Source organism: Drosophila miranda, chromosome XR (genome assembly GCF_003369915.1).
Source record: "Drosophila miranda strain MSH22 chromosome XR, D.miranda_PacBio2.1, whole genome shotgun sequence".
Taxonomy (NCBI): domain Eukaryota; kingdom Metazoa; phylum Arthropoda; class Insecta; order Diptera; family Drosophilidae; genus Drosophila; species Drosophila miranda.
The window spans coordinates 10,513,562-10,535,894 of NC_046674.1; the positions used below are offsets into that span (position 1 = coordinate 10,513,562).

Here is a 22,333-nt window from a genome sequence, read left to right on the forward strand (position 1 = left end):
GAATCGATGCGGATCACGAATTGGTATTCATGAGAGAAAACCACATTAAAATCTGATCAAATATCGTTATCTATCCAATATCTATTCCAACGATCGCTTTCCGAGCGAAAAAAAGCTTTCCTTCTTGGCTTTTAGCCAAGACACCTACCTGCACCACCCACAGTGGTGGGTTTCGTGGGTGTTTGTATTGGCTAAGAAGTAGCCGTCAAGAAAATGAAATGAATTTTGAATGAAAAGAGGCCGTCGCGCCGGTTGAGATTCGTTTCGCTGATCGCGCGCTCGCTTTGGCTTGGAGGTGGATGACAGTGGCGGGGGCGGGGGAGGGGACAGGTACCCAGAGACTGGTCTGTGGTCTGGTCTATACGGGTTTTGGGGCTTGCTAATCAGTTAGTCTGTTTTTTATTCTTGGCCAGCATGGAGCTGCTGCCTTCTCGCGGTCTCCGTCGTTGTTGTGGTTGTCGTTGCGGTTGCCGGTTTGTCGTTTACTAAAGTGAGAGAGAGAGAGAGAGCTGCCTGCCTGTCTGTCTGTCTGTCTGTCCGTCGATCGGTCGTTGTTGTATGGTTGTTCTTTTTGGGGCTCGTTGTCGTTGTCGCAATCGCAGCCGTTTTTAGACCTACGCCGTCAACGTCGCACGTCGCGTCGTCGTTTTGTCATTTTTGAATCCGATTGTTGTTGATTTTGCTCGTATGCTTTGTTGTTGTTTTATTATTTGGTGCTGCTTTGCGTGCTCGTGTGCGTGTGCGTGTGCGTGAGTGTATTCTGTGCCTTGCATAAAAGGCCGAACCGAACAGAGCGATCGCCTCGCATATTTGTTGTTTATTTAATTGTGACGTCAGATCCGCAGCAGAACAAGTCGAGAAACCAAAAGAGATCTCTCCTGCGGTCCAACAACAACAATGCCCACATCTCCGATCCCCAAACTGGCGCTGTTGCTGGTGTGCTTGGCCGCACAGCACTCCCTTTCGGCGGAGACCCCCACCGTGACGCATCCGTGTGCGTACGCGGATACCGTGAACATCACGGACGGACTCCGGCTGAAGGATGGCTCCTACTCGTACGCCGGAGTCGTCGTTCCGCCGGAACTGATGGCCGAGTACAGCTTCAAGGTGATCGACGGCGTCGAGTACCGCGCCCCCAAGCACCTGAGGGGCTGCGTCTGCCTCCTGAAGCCCTGCATCAGCTTCTGCTGTCCGCGGGGACTGGTGTTCGACGCCAAGGGCTGGAACTGCACGGCGCCGCACCAGGAGCGGCAGATCACCCACGTGGAGCTGACCTACGACAACCGGACGGTGGATCAGGTGCGCATCGGCGATCGATTTGTGGTGCGCACGGAGCTCGGGTGCCGCAACAAGTTCGTGGACAAGAAGCACGAGACCTTCTGGCAGTGGGACCTCTTCGAGAACGGATCTCTGCTGCGCGACTCCCGCCTGTGGAGCACCGACGAGTACTGCTTCAGTCCGCTGCAGCACAAGGCCGAGGAATGGGAGTTGACGCCATTGAGCTGCGAGCGCTTTCAGACGGGCTATCGGGTGTGGATCTATGCGATATGTAAGGAGTAGTCCCTGTCCTGGGGATATCTGATCTCCGACTAACCGGTCTCTCCCCCTCCAGGCAGCATCATTGCCATTTTGATCAACATATTTATACTGTCGCTGCTGGGCTCCGTGCGCGATGCCCGGAAGAGTCACTACGGACAGGTGATCATCTACTATCTGCTCGCGATGATCGTCGGTTACTCGCTGCTCGTCTACCTGGCCCTCAAGAACCCCATGAAGCTCTCCCATTCGGCCTGCAGGAACATCGGTTAGTATCCCATCATTATCCTTGATTTCTGTTGGACTTTAATCCCGGTTTCTCTTGCAGGTTTGCTGGCCTACTTCTGCATCATGCTGTCCTTTGTCTTTCTGGCGATTTGTAGCTTCGATTTCCTGCAAAAGTTCCGCTTGAAGCCCTGCAAGAACTGGCTTCGCAGGTTGTCCTACTTTCTGGCTGTGGTTCTGGTTGTGGGCCTGCGTTTTGTGCTATCCTTTGCCCAGGACTCGAGCCTGCCCAAGCACTTTAAGCCGGGTATTGGCGAGGACTATTGCTGGTTCGATGGTGAGTCAGAGGTGCCCTCCATATCTTAGGAAGCATCACGTGACGGTTGATTCTCCATTCTTGTTCCAGTGCGCCTTTGGGGCATTCTCGTCTACTATTATGCACCCATTGTCCTGCTGCTGGTCTTCAGTATCGTCTGCTGCCTCAAGGCCTACTTTTCCATCTACGAACTGCCTCCAGACACTCAATACATACTGGGAACACAGCTGCGCATCGTCAAGACCCAGTAAGAACCATCGTATAAGCAGACATGTGTATCTCCAAGGACTGCTCCTGGAAATCCTTTTGATGTCTTCCGTTTTCCTTTCAGTTTCTATGCGTTTTGTGCCTATTTGGTGGGCGTCTTTGCCGTCTGGCTGCGTGAGGTCGTGGTCTACATCATGGCTCGTGTGCGAGAGCATTTCTTCATCATTGACTTCTGGAGTGGCATTTGTATCCTGGGCCTGGCCATCGCTGGCTTCATTCTGCTCCTGGGCAAGAACATGCATGTCAAGTCCTGGTGGGCCATCAATGTGTAAGCAGGCCCGGCCCCATCTCCATTAGAGACACCCTCAAAGAACCATCCTTTGCTCTCGCTTTCTCTTCCCACAGGGAGTCCAGTCAGACCGATTTGAGTGTCATAAATGCACGGGTCTACAATTTCAACGAAAAGGGTGATCTCAAGTCTTCAGGTGCGCAACACACACACAAACTCCTTTCCGGTTCTCAGTCAACATTCGATCCATTGCAGATTCTCCCTATCAGCCAACGGTGACATCATTGTAGACGACTCTGAGAGACTGAGAGAGAGATTGAATGATTGCTCATCTGCGTATGAACTCTGTCTGGTGTTCGCTACGCTTCTGATTCATTTAGGTGCCACACCACACCACACACCACAAACACACCGTCACAAACAAATGTGTGAATATCTATCGTATCGTACGTACATTTCTAGGAATTAAGCAATTACCTTGCTCTATTAACTTAAGGCTTTTGTTGAATAAACTCGAAATTCTGTAATATATCGTGCAAAGCGTTCGAGTGTGCATCAAATGTGCATCATTTTGTGGACTTTTATGAGGCGTTTCAAATGAGATTTCATTGATTTACGGCCAATGAGCAGATAATGAAGATAAATAGTTTTGTATTCAATAGATCTGGGCCTTCTTTGGCCCCCTTTCTTCTAGGACGCATTTCGTTTGAGACCCATCAAAGGAGTGACAAATTGTAGTAGCAACTCCACAAACAAAAGCACAAATCGTAAACTACACCCAAAATGTCCTGTGTCCGTTCACACTGCTTCTGCTTGACTCCTCGCTGACAGGGGACAGGGGACAGGGGGCAAGGGCAACGGCCACCCTTCGATAGGGTTGGGTCGCGATGGATTGTTGGATTAGCCACCGGCCAAGTGGCACGCAACAAATGTTACGTTAATGACGCAATTGAGAACGGTTATCCCTGTCCCTATCTATCCGTATCCGTATCTGTATCTGTCTCTCTATTTGTATCTGTATCTGCTTCTTTATCCATGTCTATGTCCAAGTCCATGTCTATAGAGTGTAGGGCCTCCTCCTTCGGCGACTATATATCCTTTTCCCTCTATTCTATGCTGAATCTCCCCTCAGACAAAACGAGCTGCGGAGACGCTGCTAGAAATGGTAGGGGCAGAACTTGGGGTCTATGTATTTGGAGATTATCGTTGGACATTGAATAATCCTTCAAAGAAGTGAGTCTGAAGTCTGAAGGCAATTACAATCGCAATGGCTTTGTGCTCGTTTCGGCCTTCGAAATATCTCTTGTACTCAATTAAAGAGTATTCCCGGAACCATTATATGTACATGTCTGTGCCCCTTGTCTATGCTTTTGGCTAGTCTTCGTTTTTTTCCCATTTTCTTGCCATAAACAAAACGCCTCAAAGTGGGTGTGGGCCACACGGCCACCCCTACCGGCCGCCACAGAAGCGCCCCACCTCGCCTCGTCTGGACGTTCGATTCCATGCCACACTGCCACACTGCCGCACTCGCTGGGCGATTCGTTCCGAAATATTCAGTCGAAGTTCGGCCTGCGGCAGGTGCAGATGAAAGATCGATCCGTTCCGTTCCGTTCCGTTCCGTTCTGTTCACTCCAGTCCAATCGACTCAATAAACCGTTTGTGCACCTCCTTCTGAAACACGTCATCAGTGCATTATTTATCCATATTCTATATTCTATATTCTATATTGTATATTGTATATCTGTTTTCGATTCGGTTCGATTCGGTGCGGTGCGGCGCGTTGCGTTGCGGTTCGTTTATTCGATCCAAATCGATTGGGAAATCGCTGTGGAGGTAAACACACGAATAAATTGAAAGCCGTGGGATAAACAAAACAAAAACAGAAACAGAAAAAAGCATCAACAGATTCGTTCCCGAAAGATCAGCCACAGAAGAGAATGTCTCTGCCGATGGCGCAGTACCTCGTCCTCTTCGCGGGAGCGGCGCTCCTTCTGCCCACCGCCTGGGGCTACCAGGAGGAGATGCGCTATCCCTGCGCCTTCATCGACACCGCCAACATTACGGGCAGCTTCGGGACGGACGGCTCGTATGTCCACAACTGGACGGTGATTCCCCGCAACCTGGTGGCCGCCTACGACTTTGTCATCGAAAACGGCATTCGAGTGCCGGCTGCCAAGCATCTGCGGGGCTGTGTCTGCAAGCTGAAGCCCTGTGTTCGCTTCTGCTGCCCGGAAGGTGAGATCTACGATCTGGAGAGGAGACAGTGCCTGACCCCATCCATCGACCATCAGCCTCCGCCCGGCCAGACCCACTTCGAGGTGCAGATGCTGAATGGCAGCCTCAAGGAGCTGGAACTACGCTCTCGCTTCAGCATCTATGTGGATACGCCGTGTGGACACATGAAACCAGTGACAAAAGGCTCCGAGTATGTCCATTGGACACTGCATGAGGTACTACTCTCTCCCTCTCTCTCTCTCGGTGGCGTGCTCTTCTTATTGGCATTCCACTTTTCTCTCTCCATCTTTCAGAATGGCACTATCGCCCATCGTGGCCACATCTTCTCCAAACACTATTGCTACACGCCTCTCCTGCTGCACAACGCCTCCTCCTCCTCCTTTTCCTGGGACTGGCAGCCTCTGGTCTGTGCCCCCGAGAAGCTACACTTTGTGCTGGGCGTCCGCGAGTGGACCTACGCCATCTGTGAGTGCTCCCTCCTACCGCACGCATTCATAAATATGTTTCCAATATAATAGTACGCTCATAAAAGTGATTGTTTGAATAACAAAAGTGAATTGCCTGTGGCGATTGATAGATTAATGGCCCCAAAACAGAAGAATCCTAACTCTCTCTCTCTTTCGCGTGCTTTCTCTTGGCAGGTCTCTTGATATCCATTATATCCATGGTCATTGTGCTGGTGGTGTATCTCATGTGCTCGGAGATGCGCAACAGCTTCTATGGTGTGGCCATCAAGGCCTACACCATCTGCCTGATTATCGGATATGCCCTGCTCGGATACCTCACGCTCCACAACCCGGCCACACTCTCCAAGGCAGCGTGTCGCATCATACGTGAGATCCATTCGATTCTCCAGCGATCTCCGATCTACAGTTCCTCTTTTTCGATCTTTAGCTAGCTTGACGCTCATGTATCTGGTGCTGTCCTTCTACATCCTGAGCTTTGTTTCCTTCAAACTCTACCTGAGCTTCCACGGCGTCGTCTTCACGAAGCTAATGTTCTGGCTGATCTTCACACCGATCGTCCTGATCGCCATTGGATGGTCCTTCTTTGTGGGCTTCAGTCACTACGGCTCGCGACTGGTGTTTGGCGGCGACACTTGCTGGTTCGATCGTGAGTGCCGTAGATCCTTTTTATCCCCGAAAATCACCCCATATCTAATCATCAATCGTTCAATTGTACAGCTCGCAACTGGAGCATTATGGTGTACCTGTTTGCCCCCGTTTTTGTGGCCTGTGCCATCAGCGGTTTCTTCTATATTCTCAGCCTCATTTACATCAGCGAACAGCCCGAAATCGAGACGGAAAAGAGCTTCGAGTCGATCGAGAAGAACCGCTTCAAGTCCTTTTGGAAGTACTTCGGCTACACGGCCCTCGTGTGGCTCGTGTGCGTCTGCTCCTTCGCCTTCAACTACTACCGGGGGGAGCGTTCGCTGCACAACTATGCCGTTTGCTTCTGCATGGCCTTCCATGGGTTCGCGGCACTCTATGCGCTGATCGGCAAGAACCAGCAGATCCAGAACTTCCTGCGACGCATCGATAAGTGAGTGATTCGATAATCGATAATAATCTATGCGCTCCCACCAAATCCTGATTCATATTTTCCTTCCTTTAGCGATGAGGATACCTGCGAGAACTCTGTGCCTTTGTCCAGTTTTTGAGGCGAATCTCACTGGAAATTAAGTGTTAGTTTGATATTCTTTAGACGTTTGTGTACCCATTTTTTTGTCTCTAACTAAAGTAATAAAAGTATTTTGATCATATCATGGGGTAACAGTTGAGGAGTAACTGGTACAGTTTTAATCAAACTGTTAGTCGTGTCTAGAACCCATTGGCTAGCCAAGACTCAAACCCAAGCAAATAAATACATACTACTGTCGTGCTGGATGTAGATGCCATGTAGCCTACTTTTGGGTGTAAATGTAAAACTCAATATTCAAAAGTGCCCGCGAAATCGCAAAAATTATGCATTCCCACCCGCCCTTGGTGGGGTGCGAAAGGGGGCGGGCGCAATTTTGAAATACACCTGTGACTAACTGTGTGATTAGCATTAATCATATAATCAAATCTGATTCGGATATTGATGCTGAAGAAATATTTACTCTATATTTTATGGCCACCCTGTAAACAGTTCAATATCAATACCCTGCAACAATCAATCAATCCTACACACAAGTATATGTATTTATGTATGTATATCCCCGTAACTCCATCAAAAATTGATCCACAAAACAAAACATAAACACTTTGGTTTCATTTGGAAAAGCCCTGCACTGCACTGCTCGTCTAGTAGTTGCAACAATTTCCAATTTGTTGCTTCCTCCTCCATTTAGCTATAGCGGCATCCAATTTAAGAGTCCCTTCAAACATGCAACAAAAGCAACCTGAAACTCTCTGCACCGCCGCTTGCCACTTGCCACTTGCCGCTCCACAATATCCCACGTAAATAACGTAATTTACACAACAAAACAAACTCTGGTGGCAGCCAGGGGTAGGCAGGGGGGTGAGGGCAAGGGGGGGTCGCGTCGCGGCCGGTGGTACCACAAAATCCAATCCGGGAATCCACTCAAAACCTGCAACCTGACCACTCCGCAACCCCCTCTCTTGGACCGTGGTCGAGTGTCCCTCCTGTGTCCCTCCCTCCCCCTCTGCAGCGTTGCCCCCCTACGCCGTTTTCTAGCGCTATATAATAAGTGCGCGCCGATTTTGTTTGACATCAGAGGTCAATGGCCGCGAAAGGGACAGACACGGCGATAGAGAGCGAGGGCCAGAGAGAGAGAGAGTCGAGTTGAGTCGAGTCGAGTCCTGTGTTCCACAAGGGAGCACAGCCAAAGAGCTACTTGCATCCTTGCAACACACGCAAGCAGCAGCCTCCCGACTCCCGGCTCCCCCTCTTTGCTCCTCCCTTTTGAGCTACGTTTTGGCTGTCAAGCGCAAGGAATCAAGTGGAAAGTGAAACGAGAGCTATGCTGCCATCCAGCATCCTGCATCGTCTCCTCCTTCGAGATGTGGTGCTCTTTTGATGTGGCCTCGCCCAATGCGACTCCTCCTCGACACAGCCCGCCCGCCCATCGACGATGGAGATCCCGAGCCTGGTGCTCGTCGCTTCGGGTCTCGTCCTTGTTGGGTCCTGCTCTTTTTCTGGCTGGGCGTACAGCAGCAATCGTTTCAGCAGTTTCAGTCTCAGTCGCGTGCCGGCATATGGATACACAAAACGAGAGAGAGAACCACACATAGACAGAGAGAGAGAGAGAGAGAGAGAGAGAGAGAGGGAGAGATATATATACTATATACATCTCGTTGGATCGATAAAACGTAGTAAAAATTCTCGTAGTAATGGAAGCTGGAAGGATGCTGGAGCCCGGCATCACCGACGCACATATACAGAAACTGCAGCAGCATCAACATAGCCCCAGCATCGGAGGGGGAGTGGGAATCGGGCAGCGGGCAGCAGGCAGCATCGTCCTGACGTGCGCACTGGAAATCCCATGAAGGTAGGACATGTTTGGCGCGTTTTTCCCATAGTATTCGTTATTCGGTATTCAGTATTCAGTATTCGGTAATCGGTATTCGTGTTTGTTTATGTGCGAATACGAATGGCGGATGGCGGATGGCGGATGCAGGCTACACACATGCATTGCCATTGGGGGGTGGGGGGTGTGGGGGGCGGGCGGGCTGGACGGGATGGCTCCTCATTTGGTTGAAGAAATTGCCACCACTTCTGCCATTCAGAGGCAACCCCTGCTATCATCCACATCCTATGGATCCCATGGATAGATTCCCTGTTTCCCTGGTTGTTCCTGGCTGTTCCTGGCGGTTCCGTCCCGGAGAACGGTGAACGGCGAACGGAGAGCCCAAACATGAAAATTAATTACCAAATGACTTTATGCTTTTTAATGGCCGTCGATGGCAGTTAAAGGATATGGGATATTAGACAAGCCATTAAATGGCTAACTGGCTGTGGAGGGGGCACGGCGCACGGGTCACGGGGCACGGGGCACGGGGCACGTGGCACGAGACACTAGCCACGCCCCTAAAACATCATCATATATGCATGCATATATGTAGATTCCTATAGGAGATAGGGGCTCGGGAGGATATCTATGATGATGGCATTCGCTTTGATGGCAGGATAAATATTAAGGTGGGGTGCAGTGACACTCGGAATGGCTGGGGGGGCAGCGGCGGTGGCGGTGGCGGTGGCGCTGGCAGGAGGTTATTACCAATATTGGAAATTTCTAATTAACATTGAGAAAACGTTTAGGGACAGCTTTTGGTTCGGTGTTTGGGGGCTTTCACGGGGACTGTTGCCCCCAAAAATGTTTATGCGAATGCTAATGACTTTTGGCAGAGCTTTAAAGGACTCATTTCATGACATTTCGATTGGGATTTGGGATCCTCCAAAATCTGTGAGCCCTTTTAATGGAATATCTATGTTTTCAGTGTTTCATCTGATGTTTTCAGTGATTTTTGAGCAATCGCCACCTTGGCAGAGAATCCTTTTGTAGATGGTCGGCTTTAGGAAGGATTTTCGTGCATTTTAGATAGCTTTTCCCACAGTTTTCGTAAAGAATTTATGGAATGTCGTGTCAGAAGATTAAAGACTGAAGGCGTAATCCGATCTATATGTTCTTTAGAACAATCTAAAGGTCTCTTAGAGTATTACGAGTATTTCCATGGGAAATCTGTTCAACGTCTCTTCGCAGATCCCTGCCCCGTCTCCTTCTCCACACCGACCGACCCATTTCCGGTCACATTCCTGCTCCACCTCCGCCCCACTGCTCGCTAATGACTTGTTCCACAACTGCCCCCCGCCCCGCCCCGCCCCGCTCCATGCAATGCAAGACTTTTGTGTCGTACTCGCACTCCAATCCCGACAGTATTTCATACACAGAGCACGTAAAGCAAATCAAATACAATAAATAACTTTTAATTTAACATTTTCTAGAAATTTACAATCCAAAGAATAATTTATGCCCATAAATGTCCCCCGACAAGCAATTGACCAACATTCCCCCCCTCCCCCCTTCCCACCGACCCCTCCCGGCGATCCAACAAATATTGTGGCATTATAATTTATGAATTAACGAAAGGAAGGAACAAAAAAAAAACAAGAAGCGATGGTAAAAATGATAAATTAAAAACGAAAACCAGTGAAAAAAAACCAATCTAACGGTTAGCACATGAAAGAGTGTGAAAGAGAGACGACGGAATGTGTGAGGGAGAGGGGGAATGGTGGGGGGAACGGTGGGGGGAACGATGAGCGGGAGAGGGGAGTACCATCATAAATTCATTGATGGAAACGCAAACAAAAGAGTCTCACAAAAAAATGTTTCTTTCTGGTTTTTTTTTATATTTTTCCAGGGGGGAAAATACTAGTAAGGGGGGCAAGGCGTAGGGCTTTGGGGGTGGGGGCGACGTTGCATGCCACACATACAAAAAAAATGTACAGTCGAAAAAGAGAAAAAAATGAGCTTCGATTATGGGCTGGGAGGGAGCCATGGGGCACCGTCTACACGGGGTCCACGGGGGTGCGGTGGGGGGACGGGACGGGGCATACGCGTGTGCTCTCGTTTCTCACCTGCAATGACACCTTTTTTTGTGGGGGGGGGGGGGTGGAGGAGGGGAGAGAGGGGCCCAGTAATAATCATGAAATTTTGTATTATTACTCGTATTTTGTCGCCACTTTTTCTCGCATTTCGTTTTCTTTTCTTTTCTTTTGGGTTTGATTTGGCTTTGGTTTCCCTTCGAGTTATGTTCGTTGTTTGACTTTTCGGTTGTTGTTTGTTGTTGGGTCTTGTGTGTGCCACCGCCGCCTCTGCCGCTGCCACCTCTTGAGATTTATTTCGTGTGCAGCTCGAGAAATGTTTCGTTTGTTCAATTTACAGACAACGGATCTTGGAGCCGAAAGCAATCTATCCCACTCACCCATTGAGGAATTTGTGTGTCATTTTTGGGGGTCGTATGCCCTATAATTATGGCTGCAAGAAGTAGGGGAAGGGGAAGAAATGTGGGAAGAGTTGCATTGAATGATTGATAGGATCAGTTTTTCCCATTTCCAAGGACTATGCCTTGAAGTATTCCCCAAATCCATCATTCTCCAAGCTGATTCCTCGTAATCATTCCTTAATTTCTTTAGATTTTAAGTCCATCTATCAAGATCGTCTCACCTGCTAATTCTTTCTCAAATTTCTGCCCAATTCCCATCTTCTATACACCCGACACTCTCCCATGCCCCATGCCCCATCCACTGCCCACAGCAATCGATTCGTTTGGACGATCTTCCCATGGATCTTAACCTCATCTCATCGCATCTCATCTGACTTATTGAAACGCTCTTCAGCACCAACTTATGTCTTGGCTCTTGGCCCTGGAGAGCTTCCCACAATCGATCGATCGATTACCAGGGCGATCCGATCACCGGCAATTTTGTAGAGCATCCGCATGGCCCCCACTCGATGGATGGATGGATCTCTTGTGTGGCAAGCGGCACGTGTAAATGCTTAACATAGTTTTTCGGGGTTTCTTTTTCGGAAGCTTTCGTTTTGCTTTCTATGGACAATGGGCCCCCCCCGAAATCGTTTCAATGCGGCTCAGAGAATTACGAGAGCAATTAAACGTTACACACAGAAGAAGAGCAAAGAGTAGAGAGGAGAGAAGAGTAGAAGAGGATTTAAGATGGAGAAACCAAGGCAAATACACTGCTTGACGGCAGTCCCATAATATCATTGATCTCTAGTCCCTCTGCGACGCCAAACAGAGAAAGAGACAGAGAGGGAGAGAGAGAGAGAGAGAGAAAGAGATAGTCGCACAGAGATAATCGGTTATCGGTTTGTTCCACGCTCAATTAACGGACATAAAGCTGACAAACTGGCGCTGATGTGGCAACATAAATCGCAGCATTCCTTGCAACTTGCAACGCGCTCAACCTTCGAGCAGAGCAGAGCAGAGCAGAGGTCCCACAGCAGTCTCCTCCATTTGGTGCGCCTCCACAGTCGACGACTCCAACTGCGGCTCCAGTGGGATCTTCATTCCCATGCAACAATGTTGCAAGCAGCAGCATATCGTGAAGACATCAGGGAAAACAGCAAACGACATCGCTGCGGCATGAGTGTGCGGCTTTTGTTGTCGTCTACAGGGTATGGAGGGTATGCCGGGCTGAAGACAGAACCTTATGGTTATCCCCAGAGCTCATGAATTGAGGGAATTATACTGGAAAGATGGAAGTGACTCATGATAGGCAGAGATCTGAGAGCTGTAAAATCTTCCATCTTTCAGTTTTAAGTTCCTTCCTCTATCTCTGTCTCTTCCAGGGTATCACCTGGTCCAGCACCTACTCTCATCGGCTTCGCCCTGGTCTCCTTTAAATGCTTTAACCCCCCGACGGCGATCGCTGGTGGAATTCCTGCGCCTGACGAACGTTTTTCTGCGGCTCTCTGTTTTGCGGGTCAACAACTGTAGGCGAAGAAAAAAAACCAGGAAGGGAGGCAGAAGCAGGGGGAAAGGGGCTGCAAGAGGAGCAGTAGAAATGGGGAGCTGTGGGAGCAAGAGAAGGCGGACAGGCCGAGGCACAGCTTCAAGCATCTTTATGGCCATGTTCCAGGCTGAACGCTGCTGCTGCTCCTCCTGCTCGATCTCGTGCTAAAGCTGTTGCTGGGCTGCCGGTGCCAAATGATGGGCAGCCGCCCAAATCTTTGCTTTGTGGCAACAATGTTGCACCAACAGAGACAGGGACAGGGACAGGGACAGGCACAGCGACCGTGGCAACGGCAGCGTCGGCACGTTAATGAAGTGATTTGCACTTTTTACCGGCTCCTCTTTTGACCACACAACAGCAACAGAAACAGCAGACGGCCACAGACGGACCCAGACGGAGGAGGAGGAGTGCAACCCCCTCCCTCCTTGTTGCTTCCAGGAACAATCCAATCCTCGGGCCGCCATCCCCATTTGGTGGGTGAGAGAAGACTTATGACGGGGCCGCCGTGGATCATCATGTCACTTGTCTCAGGAGGCGGGAAAGATCAACAGAAAGCGAACGAGATAGAGAGAGCGAGAGAGAGAAGAGTTCTTTTGGCGAGAGATTTGCATGGCTAATTGGGGAACACATCAGAAAGGCGAAAGGATGCCATCGGTTGAGTGTCTGTATCGAAATGATATTCGATTTGAAGATACAAAAATAACTGATCACTCTGGGATACATCTCTTTATATACATATGTATGTGATGGGATATGATCAATAGGTACTTGTGTGTGGATCAATATATGAAGATCTCAAATAGGGAAGTGATATTGATCCTCTTCAAACAATGATCCTCCCCAAAGGAAACAGTGTGATACCCTAAGAGGTACTTCAACTGAAAGCTAAAACTCTTTATGATCCTATTGATCGCCGATCTTTTGCTGCTCTCTCTCCTTCTCCCTCTGATCATTCATTTATGGGGATCGTTCTACTGTAGAGAGTAGCAGATCGCAGTTTATTCCCTGCCTGATCTATTTGTTCAGTCAATGGGGGATGGGGATCGTGATCGATGCTTGATCTATTGCACTCTGTGGCTTCCACTCCACTCTCTCATTGTTCTGGCTTCGAGCACACGATTCTTTGCCAAGCCACGATTCTTCCTTCCAGGCTCCAAGCTGCAAGCTCCAGGGTCCAGGCTCCAGCTCCAGCTCCAGCTTCTGTCATCAGCAGACCGAAACCCGAAGCAAAAAAATGTGCGCATAATTCACATACAACATTTTCAATGCAGAAAGAAATCCCTCTCGCTTGATGCCTCATGCCTCATGCCTGATGCCTGATGCCTGTTGCTGCTGCCGATGCCGATGCTGCGTCTTCTCTGGCCAAGTGGACATTGACCGTCTGCCTCAGAGTCAACGATCTTCAAACGTGTCAACATTAAAAATAGCAACCAAATGCTCTAACGTCTGTGTGCCCCCAGCCCCCAGCCCCCAGCCCACAGCCCGCACCGTGCCCCCACCGTGCCCCACCGTGCCCCACGGACCAAAGCCAGCCAGAGATATGCAGACGTGCAGACGTTCGCAAAATGCCAAACGGAGAGAAGAGACCAAAGACACAATCGAGGCTACAACAACGATCAGGCAGGCACCAAGTAGCACCAGCGCACCAGCCACCACAAAAAACGCGGGGCAGACGAGAATGCATAGGGAAAGAGTAGAGATGATCGACAGGCAGGTTACCCTGGGGATCACGTGGGTTGCTTGAAGGGGAGGCCAGCATCTAGGGGAGGATGTAATGAAAGAGTGGGGATGGTAGGATGCGAATCTTCTAAGAATTCGCAGAGGTACTGTAGAAATTTGTAACCAGGGTTGATTTTTGTAAGCTTTTGATCGAAGGGTTGATCTTTTCCATTAGATCCCAAGTGTTTGAGAACAGGAACAGGGTTCCAGAAGTTCCAGAAGCTCCAGATATTATTCTTTCAGTCAAAAAATAGTGATTCATTCGGTCAGAGCTAGCTGTGGTCCCATATACCCTGCCAAAAAGCCACAGCCCATATTAAGGGGTATTTTATTCCAAAAAACAACAGGATGTTTGGCGGTTGGCGGCGCTATCAACGAAATTCCAGCATTTGATCGGCGACGAAGACAGAGCAGGAGGTCGCAGACGCAGACGAGGAGGAGAAGGAGGAGGAGGAGGTCGCAGCAAAAGACGAGGAGGAGTCGGCGATGGGCCAGAGGATAGGCAGTGGATGGTGTGCGGGGAGGGAGGGGGCAGCGATCGCAGACAAAATGCAAAGAATCAAAAATTATATACACATGTTGGAACACAGCGCTAGGGTGGGGGTGGGGGTTGGGGTTGGGGTTTGGGGTTGGGGTTGGGGCTGGGTCGCGGGCAGGGCAGTGCAGTGCAGAAGACTTGTGGCTGACAAAGCCATTAATTACTGATTGCCGATACTCGCGAGACGCTCAATGAAAGTTTCGCCAGACAGAGGACAAGAGATGCAAAAGATCGTCGTCGTTGCCGTCGTCTGAGAACGATGGGATCGTCGTGTGCAGCAGTTTCTTTGAAAGCGAAAAACAAAAACAAACACCCGCAGACATGGCGCTAAGCGAAGCAGAAAAAACTGCACAAGAAGCATAAATCACTTTATGGATTGGTCTGGGTCCCCGTCCACTCTCATCTCACACTGCCTGTCTCTCTCTCTCTAATCTGCTGCAGCGCTTTCACCGTTATGACTTCCGCTCCCATCAAGCCGAAGAGATCTCGCTTCGAGAGCACGAACCGCAGCCGAAGCCCAGCCCAAGTCGTAGCTTTGTTCTTTTTGCTTTCGCTTTCTGCTTCGGCTGCCCGGCTGCCCTGCTGCTGCTGCCCCCTCTCTCTCCCTCTCTCTCTCTCTCTCTCCAACTGAATCAATTCATTTATAAAGCAAAACATAATGCACAAACAAACACCGAGAGATCCGATCCGATCCGATCCGATCTCCACCCCGTACTGCATGACTGTGTATATTCGATACGCATTGTCCTTGAGCGTTTAGTCGAAATTTATGGAATACATTGAACTCCAGCCACTAAATTAGTCAGTTAAGGCACACACACACTCGCACAGAAACCCCAAAAAGCAAAGGGAATGAAGAAGAGAAAAAGAAAAGAAAAAGAATAAGCATAAGCAAAAGCAAAAGAAGGCGAAAAAAACATGACAAAAGTTTTGCCGCTTTCGGCGCATTAACAAAAATTCACTGTCCGCCGTCGATCGGTGGTGGGCGAGGGGCAGGGGCAGGGGCGAACGGGATGGGACCCGGGACTCGGGACTCGGGAGTGAATCAGTGGCATCCACCAGTTCAAGGAGGAAGCCCCTGCAGAGTCGTTGACCGTTCAATTGTCTTGTCGGAGCCATCGGAACGGGGATTTCGGGGGGAGGGGATCGGTGCAGGCAAATTCAATGGAATTTCAAAATTTAACGGTTACTAATTTGTGCGAGAAAAAGAGAGAAGGATGGACTGAATGAATGAACGAATAAACGAATGAATGAAGAGTGCATTATGAGTGTTATTCATATTCAGGGCTGTTCAGGCTGTGTTTATGGACAGTGTGGAGGCGCCTCAAAGAAAGTTGGTTGTGTGGAGCCTTGGGTGCATCTTCCATGGCAGAAGATATAACAGATCAAAATTAAGAGATTTATGAAACCCAAGGGAAAACTTATACCCGTTTCAATTCTTATCCACAAGCAATCCCCGTCCTTTCTTATCCTTGTCCTCATCCTCCTTTGTCCAAAAGGTAATTAGTATCACAAAACGTCTCAAGAGTTGATCGGTTTCCATAGCATTTATCCCATTTGGCCCCCCAACGGGGGGGAAACCTCCTCAAGGACTGTTTGCAGCTTTCTTTTTCCAAAGCTCTTTTCTCGCCGCCTGCTCCTTGCTCCTTGGTCCTTTCTCTTACTGCTTCCCTGTTCAAAGTGCAAATTCCATCAAAGTTAAGTTCATAAGCCCTAAACTGCATTTTGTACATATAGTACATTGGCCAGCAGGGGCAGCGGGAGGCCAAGAGGGGTGGCGCCGCGGCGGCACGTGCCACGTCCTCTGCCCCTCGAAGGGAACAGGTGGAAAAAGTTTTTGCTGGGGGCAGGTCAAGACCTGCATATCATTAAAACAGAAATTGCATTAAAGTTTAGTGGAAAAATTCGTTTGCTTCGCTGGCACCAGCCCTTGCCGCTGCCTCTTGCCACACGTAACTCATATTTATGACGTTGATGCTGGGCCACCCATCACACACCCCCACGAGTGACGCGCACGCTGAAAAGTATGCAACGAAAATTTCTGGGGGAAAAGCGGCAGTGGCACGCGGAAAAGCGCCATCCCATTCGCTCAATTTAAAGTCAAGTGTCAATGCAAACTCCTTCACATCGCGGAGAGATCCACATCGCAGAGGGCCATTGAAGGCTCTCTCCCGAGGACCTCTTATGCCATCCCCCGCCCCCCCCCCTAACTTTGTCTCATCCCCCTGCAAGTTCGCTCTTTGACATGCAAAACGCGCGCGCTTCATTTGACATTTTTCCTATTTTTAGCCAGGACGAAACGACGTGAATGGGGATCGGGTTATTACCAGTCACAGCAGAGCACCAGAGCACCACAGAGCCAGGGACCAGGATGCAGGACGCAGGACGCAGGACGACTTTCGACTTACGAATTTCCAACTCTTTTTCCATTTTCTTTGTTTTTGCTGTTGCTTTTTCCTAACCCTTTCATCAAAGGCGCCAGGGGACGATGGTTTTTGTTATGTTTTTTTTTGTTCTTCTAGTTCTTTTTTTTTCTTCTTCTTTCTTGTTTTTGCGGTTGCTGTTAATATGATTTTCCTAGGATTTTTCCGTAGCATTTTCCGGTAGCACAAACGTTTCGGTAATGGAACGACAGATGCACGGAATTTAATTCAATGTTTTTCTTCGTTGTTGTTGACGGTGGAATATTTGACAGGGAAACTCCTTAATTTCCTTTGTTAATTACAGGCCCGCGATCCGGATGTTATTGACCCTGACAGGACCACACTCCAGGCCAGCACTCGCAAGGAGTTCGCTTTGAGAGCCGACTGTCTGGGTAAGGGATTAACTCCCATGACAACTCCAGCCACTCCGCAGTCCTGCCATTGCTTCTTCCATTGCTCCTCCCCGAAGAGATGGAGAAGGAGAAGGAAGCACACCTATTGACGACAATCCGAAAGCAATAAAACTCCGTTAAGACGGAGTCAAGGAGTAGCCCAGCAGGAGCAGGAGCATCAGCAGGAGCACTGGGCTTCGACTCAAGTGGCGGGGGCGCATGAATAAATAAGGAAATCAATTGTTATGGCGGAACGCAGAGAGAAATAGAGTGAGAGACAAAGAGAGAGAGAGAGAGAGGTGGGGGGCAACTCTTGCATTAATCTCAAGAAAGGACCATGGGGCGTGGCCCCCCACACACACACACACACAAAAATAAGACAGCACAATGCCTCCTCCATGGTGCACTTTCAATCGGTTTATGCAAAGGAATAGGAATAGGTACGGTACTACAGGACGAATAAGAGGAATTACAGAAGGTACAGGAGGCACAGTAGAAACTATGAGAGCCTGCAGGAACAGGCGGAACTCGGAGGAACTCGGAGGAACTTGGAGGAACTTCTGGGATCTTCCAGGAACAGGAGGAATCTGCCATGAAGCCAAAAGGAACCACACCAAGGAGAACCCTAGGAACTGGCAGGAACAGGGAACAGGCGACCAAAGTACAGTCAACGAGCGTGGAAAATAAACGGCGACTCCGGGCCATAAAGACGTCTGCTGCAGTGCGCTGAATGGAGGGGCGAGGGGGGAGTGGATGCTGGATGCTTGATGCCCCCCCTCCCTCTGGCCACCCACAAGCGACATCTGCCCTAATCATCTGCCAGCTCCCACTGACAGTGGCCCATACTCCCCATATTCCCCATACATATTCCACTACCCTTCGTTTGCCTTCGTTTGCCTTCGTTAGTTTCTCATGAAAGCTTTTAGTTGTCTGGAATTTTTGGTGCTCTCCATGTACCCTGTACTTGAGACGAGTGTGTTTAGGGGTTGTGATGGTTTTCGGGATCCATTTTTGCCCAAAAGGAGACAAGCGAAACGCAAAGAAAGAGACTTTAAACTGTCATGCAATTTGGTACGAATAGAATGAAACAGAATTCAAATTGGCATGCAATTCGGTACGAATGGAATGAAACATTCGAAAGCAACTTACGTGGTACAGTTTGGAGTGGAACCAATCTGAAATTAGAAGAAGAAACATATGATAAAACATCAAAGAACTAGGTTAAATAGAACTTGGAAATACTTGAGTGTAAAAACAGGCCTCCAAATACCAAAAAGGGTACAAAGACACACATTCAAATGGCAACATCCTGTGTTTCGAAAAAGTCAACGATTCCCAGGGTAACCGACTGTTCCATCACTCGTCATCCTTATTCTGCAGCATTCTTACTTCACTGTAAATTTTGTTGTTTCTGTTCGGTGCTCTTTTTTTTTGTTTTTTTTTTTTTTTTCCTTTCTGGTACATTTTGCTGTTTCTCTGCTTTTGGCTTTGGCTTTTTTGGGGGTTGAAATTTCGGGCTTGCTGCTGATAAAGCACCAAGACAGGCGCACAGACGACAGGCGAGAGTCCCTGTGCGATGCGTCTATACATATACATATATATATATGTGTGTGTATGTGCGTGTATACACACGATATATACGATATAGATGGCTGGCATTTGTGTGAGTGCTTTAAGCAGGGCATTGCACTCGTCGAACGCTTTCGCCGCATCCCGCTTTTCGCATCCGAGAGCTCCCATTCGGCTGGCTGCCAAAGCGTCTCTCTCTTCTCTCTCTCTCTCTCTCTGTCTCTGTCGATGGCTCTGTGCCTCTGTGGGAGAGAGAATGGCTCTGCTAATTCGGCAGCCTCCTGGTTCCAGCCGAAATATGTATCTTTCCGGCCTCCACACGGCGCCCCTTCCACGAAATAATTACAAGATAAGCGTTCCGAGGGAGCGGCGCTCAGAGATGACGCAGGTGGCGATATTACAGGATTCCACCCGTCACGGGACCAGGAGGACCAGGAGGACCAGGAGGTCCCGGAGGAATCCTGGAAACTCCGCTCCGTCATGAATGAATCTTTTGCGGCGCTACGAGCGCGCCATAAGCGGACGCGCGAATCCTTGATGCCTGGTTAATATTTGCGGAATCGATAAGTTCGAATCGATTGGCAAATGGTCCAGGGGGATGGCGAGTAGTGGGTGTTTCAGAAATGAAATAGAGTGGGGAAAATGTTGTGGGAAATTATGAGGAACAGATGGGAGGGCAGGGATGGTAGAGCGCGGCTTGGGATGGGATTGGATGAAGGGGAATACGCTGATATCGGATAAGGTGGGATTGGGATAGGATTGCAAGAAACCGGATAGGATGAAGTGATATACAGGGATACAGAGATACAGCAGAGACGTTTGAGAATATGATACGGTAGGGCATCCGGATGGGAAAGCATAAGATACAATTGGGATAGAATAAGATACAGTTGGGATAGGATAAACTATGGGCCTGCCTGTGGAACGCGGGATGGTATAGCATGATTAAGTTGTGGATTTTTCTACTCAAAGATCTCTTGGCAGCAATCAACTTATTACATGCGTAGTGACTGTACCTAAGGTGTGAATTTCAAGGCTCATTACGGATTCCCTTCCCCATCGACAGCTGTAACTGGAGCCCCATATCCATCGAGACCCTGTCTACTGTATTGCCTGGAACATCCACAACCCGGTAGACCGTATTCGTGGAACTCGACAGCCCTGCTCTCCTCCTAAACAACCCTGGCTTGAGGGGCCTATTTGTGGATACTCTCCCGGGTGTAAAGTATAGGGAGCCCCGCAATCGGGAGTCCCGCTGCGGCAGTACAGGTTACATGGCCCCGTCCGGGATTTGTTGGGGCCGGCGCTCAGAAACAGCCGACGGACGACACGTGGCACGACACGCAGAACAACAGTTACAGCCTCCGACTGGCGTTACACCACAACGAACGATGATGGGAGGAGGGAACCGAAACAAGCCGAGTCGATGGAGTGATGGAGAGATGGGGAGCAGCAGGACGAGAAAGCAGAGGGCGATGGGGAACAGAAGAGCAGAAGGGGGAGCAAAGAGAATGCGCAAGGGCCCAGAGCCACAGCCAGAGAATATTGTTCCAGAAGAGAAAGAAAGGGAAATTCTAGTGTGAGCAAGAATATCGATTGGATGGATGGGTGGTGTATCGCTCCTCCCCCAACCCCCCCTCCTTGTGGAATGGGGCGTGCTGGAATTCCCTGTTTTTGTGTTGCGTAAACCCCGGGATGAAGAGAGAGAGAGAGAGAGAGACTCTCTCCGCTGGAGAGATGAGTGCGCCATGCCGTGGCGTAGGACCAAAACTTTGGCGCGAAATTTTCGATTAATGAAAATGTGCCTCCAAAAAAGTGTGTGTGCAACGTTGCTCTCACTCTCTCTCTCTGTCCTTCGTCTCTTTTCTCTGATTCTCTACCCCTTTTTGTGGCGAGAGTGTGCACTCATCTAGGGGGTAGGCGTGGCACTTCCCCATTGCTCTTTCATCTGTCCGAAAATGTTGTCCGGCGTTCAGAGAATCCCACGCAGCATCCACAAAAGATTTCCCCACGAATTTTCGTGCCGCCTTTTTCGACTGTTTTTGTTTTGGACACAGAAACACAGACAAAAAATCGTAGGAAAATCGGGGAAAATGTCAAACTGATTTCCGTTTCAGTTCCTGTTTCTGTTCTTGTTCCTGTTCCTGTCCCACCGTGGGGGTGTGGGGAGGTCCCCACGCGACTCCTCTCGTTATGCAAATTTTATTGAAATGCTTCTGCCGAACGATTATGTCAAAGTTTTACATGGTTAAAGCGAGTTTAATGCGACAATTTTCGGCTAGAAGCCTTGGGGTAGGCGGGGGGGTGGGGCTAGGGGGGGGGGGGGGGCTGGGTGCTTCATGTCCTTGCCTTTGTTTTACACGTGGGACCTCTCTGTTCAAAGCCTCTGCTGCTGCTGCTGCTGCTCTGCTGCTGCCCCTCTCTTTTGGCAGCCCCTCAACCCACCCTCCTCTACGCCTTTCATCCTCTGCATGGACTCCACGCCACGCCGCTCCACCCCCCCCACAGCCTCCCCTCAGCTCTGCTGATTTCTGCTGATTATGACAGCAGAACATGTTGCTCTGTGGTGGACGGGGTTTCTGGGGGCTGCCGCTTAAATTGTTTGCTTATAAATAAAGCATTAAGCTATTGATTAAAATTGAGCTTTAAAAAATTCATTGCACACAGAGTTCCGTTGCCGTTCCCGTTGCCGTTGTGCGTTGCGCGTTGCCGTGTTGCCGCTTCCCCTGTCGTTCGGGTCGGGTCGGATCCGATATGGCATGTGGGGGGGGGGGGAGGATATGGATGGTATGGGACTCCAGAGCGTACGCTGGTTTCAATTGAATGCGAAGTTTACACAAACAGAAAGACAGGGCAGGGGCACGGGGCAGGGGCAGGAGCAGATTGGAGAGGAGTCTGTGGCACACACACACACACATCCTTCTGTTGATGGGCGAAACTGTCCTGCGGCTTTTGTGCACATGTTGAATGTGTTGCAAGCTTAAAGCGAAAGATGCTCGGCAGCAAGGGGCCGGGGGGGATGAAAACTTTAATGAAAAGCAGCAGAGCAAACTTTTGCGACTCGAAGAAGGTTCTTTGAGATCTCGACACTCATTAGGAGTAAAGGGAAAAATCTAGAAAATTATATTACAAATCTATAGACGGTTCTTATATTTGTTCTAATTTTAATTCATTTTTTTTTTATTTAATTATGATTTTTAATGTAAGAGGAGCCGCCTCAAAGGAGACCTTCGATGGTTACTTTCCTGGCAGTTTTTCACCTCTCCTAGGCTCCTCTCTCTTTACGTTCCTTTTATCCCACTCTTCACATATTTTAGATATATTTTTCACACTTAAAACTTGGAAAGAAAACCCAACAATTTCCATAGCGTCAATGATTCCTCGGAGGAAGTTTGCAAAATCAATCCA

General features: G+C 49.3%; 2 protein-coding genes across 2 annotated transcripts; both read left to right on the plus strand.

Moving 5' to 3' along the window:
- Nucleotides 1-387: 387 nt before the first annotated feature.
- On the plus strand, nt 388-3,104 carry LOC108151392 (probable G-protein coupled receptor Mth-like 9). Its single transcript, XM_017279977.2, has 7 exons — nt 388-1,549; nt 1,613-1,804; nt 1,865-2,098; nt 2,168-2,324; nt 2,409-2,612; nt 2,690-2,769; nt 2,829-3,104. The coding sequence occupies exons 1-7, from the start codon at nt 898-900 to the stop codon at nt 2,861-2,863; spliced, it is 1,554 nt and encodes a 517-aa protein (XP_017135466.1). The 5' UTR covers nt 388-897; the 3' UTR covers nt 2,864-3,104.
- Nucleotides 3,105-3,659: 555 nt separating this feature from the next.
- Nucleotides 3,660-6,551, plus strand: LOC108151393 (probable G-protein coupled receptor Mth-like 8). The gene is made up of 6 exons (XM_017279978.2): nt 3,660-5,023; nt 5,102-5,273; nt 5,450-5,641; nt 5,703-5,921; nt 5,993-6,350; nt 6,423-6,551. The coding sequence occupies exons 1-6, from the start codon at nt 4,511-4,513 to the stop codon at nt 6,466-6,468; spliced, it is 1,500 nt and encodes a 499-aa protein (XP_017135467.1). The 5' UTR covers nt 3,660-4,510; the 3' UTR covers nt 6,469-6,551.
- Nucleotides 6,552-22,333: the final 15,782 nt, after the last annotated feature.

What these genes read in the sequence shown, in the direction of transcription:
- LOC108151393 (XM_017279978.2), top strand. Translation starts at nt 4,511, where the DNA reads ATGTCTCTGCCGATGGCGCAGTACCTCGTCCTCTTCGCGGGAGCGGCG. An exon ending in CGAGTGGACCTACGCCATCT is followed by an intron (nt 5,274 to 5,449) that starts GTGAGTGCTCCC and finishes TTCTCTTGGCAG; the next exon opens with GTCTCTTGATATCCATTATA. An exon ending in TTCCTGCGACGCATCGATAA is followed by an intron (nt 6,351 to 6,422) that starts GTGAGTGATTCG and finishes TCCTTCCTTTAG; the next exon opens with CGATGAGGATACCTGCGAGA.
- LOC108151392 (XM_017279977.2), top strand. Translation starts at nt 898, where the DNA reads ATGCCCACATCTCCGATCCCCAAACTGGCGCTGTTGCTGGTGTGCTTG. An exon ending in GGACTATTGCTGGTTCGATG is followed by an intron (nt 2,099 to 2,167) that starts GTGAGTCAGAGG and finishes TTCTTGTTCCAG; the next exon opens with TGCGCCTTTGGGGCATTCTC. An exon ending in CTGCGCATCGTCAAGACCCA is followed by an intron (nt 2,325 to 2,408) that starts GTAAGAACCATC and finishes TTTTCCTTTCAG; the next exon opens with TTTCTATGCGTTTTGTGCCT.